Source organism: Bombus vosnesenskii, unplaced genomic scaffold (genome assembly GCF_011952255.1).
Source record: "Bombus vosnesenskii isolate JDL3184/JDL3185 unplaced genomic scaffold, Bvos_JDL3184-5_v1.1 scf7180000014601, whole genome shotgun sequence".
Taxonomy (NCBI): domain Eukaryota; kingdom Metazoa; phylum Arthropoda; class Insecta; order Hymenoptera; family Apidae; genus Bombus; species Bombus vosnesenskii.
In genome coordinates this window covers 1-9,843 of record NW_022883542.1, presented here as the reverse complement: position 1 = coordinate 9,843, position 9,843 = coordinate 1, and the positions used below count along the sequence as shown (strand labels likewise).

The 9,843-nt window shown below is 31.1% G+C and overlaps 1 protein-coding gene across 1 annotated transcript; it reads left to right on the top strand.

The window, feature by feature from the left end:
- Positions 1 to 2,743: 2,743 nt before the first annotated feature.
- LOC117240314 (omega-amidase NIT2-like) lies at positions 2,744 to 3,586 on the top strand. Its single transcript, XM_033506294.1, has 2 exons — positions 2,744 to 3,211; positions 3,299 to 3,586. Exons 1-2 carry the CDS (start codon positions 3,127 to 3,129, stop codon positions 3,469 to 3,471), a joined length of 258 nt encoding a protein of 85 aa, XP_033362185.1. The 5' UTR covers positions 2,744 to 3,126; the 3' UTR covers positions 3,472 to 3,586.
- Positions 3,587 to 9,843: the final 6,257 nt, after the last annotated feature.

Sequence of the window (9,843 nt, the reverse complement as noted above, 5' to 3'; positions counted from 1 at the left end):
ATGAACGGTGCCTTTCTCAAAGAAACAAGAAGAAAATTGCTGTCGTTCTAAAGTTCTTCTCCATTGCTAAACTACCGTTCGTGTTTCTAGTTACACTCCAATTATTCGATTGTAAGAAGCAAGCAATCCCTCCATCCAAGCGCTAGATATAGTTTCTCGAGTAGTTCTCTTCAATACCGTTATATCGATGAACTCTTTTTGAATAAAGTTCACATTTATAAAGCAAACACAATAAAATACGACAGGACAATTGTAATCGATAAATAACATTTTATTAGGATATTATAAGAAGCTAAGATATCGAGTTCTAATTGTGAATATCAAGCGCTCGTCGTTCGGGGAGATTACCAATATTTTCTTCCTTAACAATATTAATTACGAAATTTCGATACCGTTTATGACATTAAGATCTCTTGATAAAGTTGTATCGTTAAAATCTTACTGTTCCTAGGGAAAATATATAGTTAATATATATAGTTAAATATATATAGTTAAAACCGGAATATATATAGTTAAAACTTCCAGAGGAGCATCTCGCAGACAAATTATTGATTGTTAGTGTCGATTGACTGTAATCGATATTTGGTGCGTGAAGTTGTATGTTTCGTGAACCTGCGTTGATGCAGGGATTCTGTTGCAAATCATAAACTAAAGAGCCACTGGTCAAGGTGAAAGAGGTTCAATAAATCCAGTGTTAGTGTAATTTGACACTTTATGTGCACCGGGTGTATGCAAACAGAGTTTGATGTTCTGAACACCACGGTTGTAAGATTTTATTGAGACCCCAGTATTGTATCCGCACGGTGTGACCCTCTGTTGATGATTGTCCTCTCCACCAGCCGTTTAGTCTCATCTGTCTATCGTGCCTTACCGACCAGGGGGTTTCCCTAACATCTGAGATATCAGATTTGCAGCTCGGAGAGGACAGATAATTCGGAATATCCCAAAGAAGGCCAAGGTACTGGCCGAGCCCCAAATCACTTACATAGAATTACTTACATAGAATTACTTACATAGAACAATCACTTACATAGAATTTTTTTTCTTTTCTTTTCTTTTCTTTTTTATTTTCTTGTTGAAATTATAATTAATTCTCACGTCGAGAATTTTCAGTTACTTTACTTAGTATTATGCAGTGTTAGCTGATTATTAATAATAAGTTAAGACTTATTATAGATAAATATAATTTACTCACATAGAATAAATTCATTTAATTAATTATGAGATTAATTCACTTACATAATTATGACATACAAGTAAATTTTATAACCACAAATTTTTAAATGTTATACTTTGAATCTGTTCTTACATTTAATTTTAATTTTAATTTAAAAAAAAACCTTACAGCCAGTACCTCTAAAATATTCGATAAAAATTCTGATGAAACATTAATTGAAACATCTAAACGCAACAGAGAATGGATATAATTATACAATTTTCCAATATTTCAACATTCATTCATGTACACCGATTTTTATTATCACATTTGTTTCATATCTGAAGAATATGTATTTGTTGGCATCAAAATATTCTCTGTTTCAATCCTTGGTCATTTTAGATCGAGACTTCAAAATCTTCTTGATTAAAATTCTTAAATTTTTTTAAATGAGAATCATTAATTAGAGGACAAAAAGTTGTTTCAATTATTTGAACATTCTGCTATTCATACAATAACATATTTCATTTTAAATTAAAACGAGAATAAATACTATTGTGTATAAATTTAATAGAACGACACACGTGATTTGTAGTCAACACTGTGACAGTTTGTGCAATTACCTTTTAATCGAGTGGAAACGAGAGCATTTTCAAATTTCTATTAACCAACGGTATTATCAATCAATTTTAACAATGATTGAAGGTTGCAAAATTAAATATAAAATGATTTATTAATAGCATACGTAATGTTAAATTTGCAAACAAGCAGCGTATCTTTTAAGAATAATAAAGACACCAAATTAATGAATAATTTAAGAAATGTATTTTTGTTATATTAATGTATCACAGATTCTAGGTAAAGTATTAATTTAATTTACTTATTACTTAGGAGATTGTATTTGAAATATAATTACAATTTGTAAGGTGTAATCAGCACACCTTTAAGCTAGTAGATATTTGGTAGCAGTTCTCAAGTCTTTGTGCAATATAGCACAATTGAGTTTAACCCAGTTTAATCCCTTTGACCAGCCAGCTTCCAATTTCATTTATGGCATAATCTCCTGACAATTTCATGCCCTTCAGAAGAAACACAATGTCCTATTATCGTTTTGTGATCGTTGAATATGATCACTCTAGCGTTTTAATCTCCTTTCTATGTATGATGCGGGTATACCGTTTTCTGTTGTTTTTAGATTCAAGTGACGAAAACTTATGAAATGATATTTTAAGTTTAAACTGATCAATTAATTTAATTAATTGATTTATTGTAGCAACAATGGTAAATTGTTTAAATAGAGAAAGAAATTTACAACGAAAAATGTATGAATGTAATATTTGAAATCTAAAATGATAAATTATTGTGCGAAAATAATAAAACTCGCAATGTCAGCACATGGTCTCATTAGAACGTGTTTAACGAGCGTTTAAAATGAAAACGTTGAGGCTCTCGTGGTGTAAAAAGGCTAAATTCCTCATAAAAATACAAGAAATGCCAGATGAAATATAGGTAAAGTATTTAGAAGAAAACAGATTGAAATGTTTTATGTAAAACGATTAAATTAAGTGGTTGAGTTTGAAAATTTGACTCGGTTTAATAATTCAATGGAAAAAATATTCGCCCTATGAAAAAAAATTCATGTTCCTGTCGATATATCGGCGAGGTGCTCCTCTACTTTCGACTGCTCTGCAATTCAAATGCAATACTCGAATATACATGGCGAAAGAAATGGAAATTGAGTAATTTAAGGGAACCAATTACTCTCGCGTCGACGTAACTTCAAAATGTTTCACGTGTCGGTGTTTGCGAAATGAAGTTCGTCGTTATCCGATTAACACGCTTGCAGATGCGTTCTTTTTGTTGCAAAGTAAATGAACAAATTGTGAACAAATAATGTTTACAATTACATCAAAATTAATGTCCTAAACTTTATCAAGAATTATTAAAAATCCCTGCGTATTGCTTACGTAATGTTGATATTGAGTAGTACCATACATAACCTCAACATTATGATACTTACAAACATCGCTAAACAAGTAGTGCGAACGATGTCGAGTAAGTATTCACTATGTAAAAAGTATTTATAGATAAAAAGTATGGGAAATATATAACCGAATGTATTTAACTTTTCCAACATTTTAGCATTTCGCTTGGCGTTGGTACAACTTGAAGTAAATGAAGTAAAACACAAAAATGTAGAGCGGGCAGTTTCCTACATTTCTAGCGCAAAAGAGCACAATGCTGATATTATAGCTCTTCCTGAATGCTTTAATTCACCATATGTAATACGTAATAATTTGTTTTTTTTTCAATAATTTACTATGTGTGTAACAACTATATAGAAAAAAGTAAAAGTAGACAAATTACCTTACCGTTTATACTTCCATAAAGATTGTGAATTGAGTCGAGAATATAGGATTTCCCCATTTTCATGATTATCGTGATTTTTGTATAAATATATTTTTTAAGATACTAATAATTTGGTACTTATAAATTAGTATTATCAATTATTTTGCATTTATAATTCCGCCTCTAGTATAAGTGTTAATTGAAAACTAACTTTATGTTTCAAAAAGTACTAGCAAAGTCGTTGAGTAACAAGCCACTGATGCTAACACAAATAGCATTGTCGTAATTAAATATTTCTAAATATTCATTTTTCATTTTGAACCTGTAGAAACAATTTATTATATATACTATTAGCTAAGTAATTGCATATTTAATTAAGTCGAAATATAAAACTTAGTTATTTTAATAATTTAAAAAATAAAAAACTGACAAACATTTCAATTTAATTTATGGTTGGAACAAAAGACAGTTATTTTTCATTAATTGAAATATTGCAATGCAGAGTACTTTCGAAAATACGCCGAGAGTATTCCTGATGGTGAAACGAGCGTTGCTTCATCGAACGCAGCTAAAGAAAACAACATCTATGTAGTTGGTGGTACGATGCCTGAAATAGAGGGCGATAAATTGTACAATACCTGTACTATTTGGGGTCCCGATGGAACTTTGATAGCAAAACACCGAAAGGTAAGTAATATATTCCTTTATGGCTTTGAATTTGAAAATATTGGGGTGAAGAAAGTGACTCTATCTAGGAATAATTTAGGAATATACATATGTACATACGTATACTATAACCAATTCTATAATTTACGGTTTATAAAATACGTTATGATACGGGAAACGCCCATTTTTGTTGTAATGTGTAATATAAATTTTTCACATACTTAAAATATTATTATACTTATTTTTTCTCCTTTTTAAACATTATTAAATGATAAGATTTTTAATAAAAGAAAGTGATAAAAACGCTGTCAGTTATTAAATAAAAAATAATTAAAGTTTAGGAGTTGGTAACTTTGATATTAAATTACAAAAGTTGCAGCAATAGAATTAGCGACTACATTTTTATGTTATTAGGTACATCTATTCGACATCGACATTCCTAATAAGATTACTTTTCGAGAGAGTGATTCACTCAGTTCTGGTAACTCCCTAACGACGTTCGATGTGAAGGGCTGCAAAATAGGTATTGGCATTTGCTATGATATTAGATTCGAGGAAATGGCACGCATTTATCGGAACAAAGGTACAGTAACTTAATCGATCAATACTTAACTAGCAAAAAATTAAATATCTTTCTTAAATATATTCTATATAAAATTAATATAATCTGTAACTTTGTATAAAAAGAAGCTTAATTTAAAAAACCAGTATATTTGCTGAAAATGAAACAAATAAAAGAATTAAAAGCACAATAAGAGAACTGTCCTCGCATATTCAGAAATGATGGAATGTGAACCGTGCAACTACGAAGTTAATTGGTATTCGGTGGCTTCATATTTCCTGCTTCTCTGGGTTAGGTTGCCAAATGCTGATATATCCAGCGGCATTCAATATGACCACTGGACCACTGCACTGGTCATTACTTCAGCGTTTCAGAGCGAATGATAATCAATTATACGTTGCCTGCATATCACCGGCTCGTGTTCCTTAAGCAAGTTACGTCGCATGGGGACATACACAGTTGACCAATCCCTGGGGAAAGATTCTTTACGATTTGGAAACTCAAGAGAATATGGCAGTCACCGATATCAGTAATTTACAGCTTAAAATTAAAAGCGAGAGATCCATGGTGTAATTAATTTTTAGTCTCGTTAATTTATCGATTTAGCCATCTTCCTCTGTATTTGTTGAATTTATTAGTAAGCATTACTTATTACTTCGTATGTTTCTTTTTTCTATCAGATCTAAAAGTTGTTGAAGTAAGGGTTCAGATACCTACATTTTCTCAGAGACGTGCAGATTTGTACGACACTGTCTGTAAGAAGGGGTAACTCTACACTAAAACAGAAAATGTTTTTTTTATAATATTTCTACTACAATATTCCTTTTTTGTGAATTATTACTAATTTCTTATCATTTGTACTAAATGAATGACTCAATTAAGAAAACCAAAACGTTATAAATAATAATCTGTATATCTTGTCTTGTATCAACATGTAATTGGATATTATAATAATATAGGAATGCTATAATAATATAGGATAATAATATAGGAGAATAATAATATAGCAAAAAATACATGCTTTTAAACACCTTTAATATCGATCACATAAATTGTTATAATTCACAATGATTACGCATACATAAAAGACCCCTTGATAGTAAAATTTACGATCAAAAGGCAATTACGTATCGTTTAACAACATTTAATTTATAACACCTTTTAAACATTTAGACAGATTAACACATAACACTTCTTATATATAAACATCAATTCGAAGTTATCAGCTTGGAGAAATTGGTCGATTAATACCTGTAGATTGTCTGTCTCGATGAAAGACTTAAAGAGAGCAAAAACATGATAATGCCGCTAATATAATATTCCTTCTTTCTTGTATCTGTCTGCCTCTCAGGTCGTTTTACTAATTACAATAAGTAATTTCGACTTCTTTGCGCTCTCTTTTAACGCATTCGAGACCGAAAGAAATTCATATCAGTCAGTAGGCAAGGGTATAATATACATATTTTATATATAACTTATGTAGTAATGTATATATCATGTTAATTTCATATTTTTTTCAATATAGATATATATATATATATATATATATATATAATACATAAATTATGTACAGTTATATATATATATATAACTGTACATAATACATTATAGAATAACATAGTATATAATTTTATATTTTAAAAATATGAGGCATACTATTTAAGATTGTCATCGATTTAAAATCAAAGTATGAAAAGGATACCCTGGAGAGAGTAAAACACAGAATCATTCTAACTAAACATTCAGATCGTACCGACACCTAGGTATCGTTTTACAATTAAATCTCGGTCTCGAATGGATTAAAATGAAATACATACTTGCAGCTTCAACATCTTCAATATCGAGGAGATTCAAACTTTACAAATAAAAGCGGCCTGTTCCCCTTTCCACGACAGACTCTCATACCATATCCGCTCTTATCCAGGCTTTTACTTGAAACCAGCAATGCGTTCATTTACAATTTAAATTTACCCGGACCATCCACTGAATCGTCAGCCCTTTATAAACATATAATGAACCCAGAACATGTGCCTGTGCCCCGGGTATCGATGTTCGGCTTATGATGTTCGTACCGGAACCTTCGCACAATTTCAATTTGTCACGCGTGAACATCGATTCTTCCAAGGGTCACAGCTTTATGCGGCTAAATCCTTTAGAACGATTAAAATGATACTAATGATATGGTATTTTTTACAAAGATTTAACATATCCATCAAATAGGAAGTTTCGTGCTCTCCTATTTTATATTAATTATAAATTAATAAGTTTTATATGTGTTATTTATAGATCTAATAAATTTTGTATTGGTTTACAGCAGGTGCTCCGGGTATAAACAGACGACAAACGAACAAATAGAAATTCAAACTATTGTCGTTGTTTAACTCGCATGGGACTATAAGCTCGAATTGGACTTAAACGTTACGATCGTCGAGAATAATTACTATATGTACCCTGTACGACGGGCAGAGAATCTTAAGTTATTAACGGCAATTCCTTTGTGCATAATTCAGGTTTATTAACAACCTGTAATGGATAATCATCGATGAACTCTTTTTGAATAAAGTTCACATTTATAAAGCAAACACTATAAAATACGACAGGACAATTGTAATCGATAAATAACATTTTATTAGGATATTATAAGAAGCTAAGATATCGAGGTACATTAAAATTGAGTCCGCTGCAACCCTCATGACATTTAAAATCCTACGCGTATATTGAATAAAGTTGTTATATTAAATATAATCATATTAAATACAAGCTCGTCCGCTGGATTCCCAAATTATTTGGTTAAATACTTTGAATACGAGAATACCGAGTGTTAACAGTAGTAAATCCTCTATATGGTATGTTTACTTTGCTATCTTGAATAGGTAAATAACATTTCACTTTAACGCATTTAACCAATATTAACATTTAACATTTAACCAATATTATACGCATATGCACATAATGTTACTGTTACATATAATGATATATACGTAGATATACACGTTAATTAAATCCTCTATATGGTATTTTTATATCAGTATCGTAAACATTGTAAACCGGAAATCTTTTATTACACACGTACATATACAGTCAATATTATTGTTACATATAGTGATACATACGTTGATCCACACATTAATTAAATCCTCTATATAGTATTTTTAATTTGCTATCTTGAATAGATAAATAATCTCGAATATAGACATACAGGTACACTTACGTTGATATACACCTTTGTACATTTGTTTTGCCATTTTGTTTCGCCTTTCAGGAACGATATGTTTGGAAATGATATGATATTGAAAACAAATAGGCCATTAAACGAGAATGGATGGATTCAAACGGAATTAAGTGATCTCAATTCCACAGCTTTGGCGGCTGAACGTGTTTTCCTTTCGAACGGCTTGCTCGCGTCAAATGGTGCAAATTTCAACAAGTACCCACGTGTTTACTATTAAATTCATTTATTTCTTTTTTATTTATTTATTTATTATCTTTTGGCTCGGTTACCTTCGACGCATTTTGCGTATTTCTTGAGCAATTTTTAAGGTATTATTTCCTATATTATTGAAGAAAGTAATGATTTTTAGATTACCAATAAAAGGTGGATTTAAATTTTATACAAATTGGCATACATTGGCAATTGGCATAATTTAAGGAAATTGGCATACTAAGATGACAAATTACTGACATTCCTTTAGTATGTTATGGAAAATTTGTAAAGGTTTAAAAATTGTTGGAACACTTTGCATGGAATATATATTCTATATAGAATACGAATTCTTTCTCTTTCCCAATTATCGTTTACGTGATAAAATAAGGCGTTTCAATTTGAATTCATTAAATGTTGTCTTAAATATTCAATTTGAAAATTCTTTGGAGAAAATCGAAGAAGATTTAGAACTACTTTTTAATCGATAAACGCTTCAAGAATTGAGAACCACTGACCTAGGGGAACTTGATTAATCGAGGGATACGAATAGTTCCATGATATTGCAGAAGCCATTTACTGCGTTCCCCTAATATGATTACATCGATAAAAGAGAGGTCACTACTTCTTCGCCATATTTCATACGTAAAAATAAAAATCTTATATCAAAGCAAAAAAAGGAGTCACTTTTTTTTTTTTTTTTTGGACCAGATCGCCATGTCATTAAATCGAGCACAATAATTAAATTAGAAAATTGAGACACCGATTAACACGAAACAGCCACCGTCCACCGAATCTTATGGACGTCTTACAGATTAGAGCGTTTCATTTACTTGAAGCAAAACGAGGATTAACTCGTAGCAACTGAGCAGTAGCTCAGTGCCGAACATTTATCTTCGTTCTCGCCAGTACGGGAGTACAAAAAGGCGATTTGCGAAGTCAAATTTGTGCATCAAATTGAGCGGCTTTTTCAACAAATCGAAATTCGAAATGTTGTTAAATACGACTTATTCGGAGACAATGAGGCGAAAATGATTATAAGATTCCATGAAAATATTATGTTAGATGAAAGCTGTTGGTGCCTATTAGTATGGTCCTTCTGTAGTATACACACGTATAATAGAATAATAATAATTTACTACGAGTAAAAGAAACATTTATACGTATCCATAGGGCTTTCGATTTATGAAAATTGAAAAGAAGATATATTCCATTTGGTCGTCGATTTTATTTAAATTCATTAGTATTCGTTCCAGTTACGTCATTAATAAAACATTTTTATTGATAAGCTACCTAACAAAAAGACCTTTTTGTCACCCCAAATTGCTTCACAAGAAAATCCCTTGTCAAACAAACCATGTTCCTTGTACGAAAATCTAAAAAGGATTTTCCAAAAAGATGTATTCAGTAAACCGTGGCTTGTGACTGGTGAGCTTGAAAAGAGTTGTTGAAAGTTAATATTCGACCAAGCTCTTGTGACATCAATCACATCTCAACCTACATCAGTGATAATACATCGACACCCGACTTTCGGACACTTTTGGACACATCACCACCTTGGACACATACACCAAGGCTGTGACGCACCTCAGTCCACATCAGAGATAGAATATGGACCCCCGACCTTCGGACACTTTTCTACATCATAACCTACACCTAGCCCCTCAACATCCTAAAACCAAAACGTAT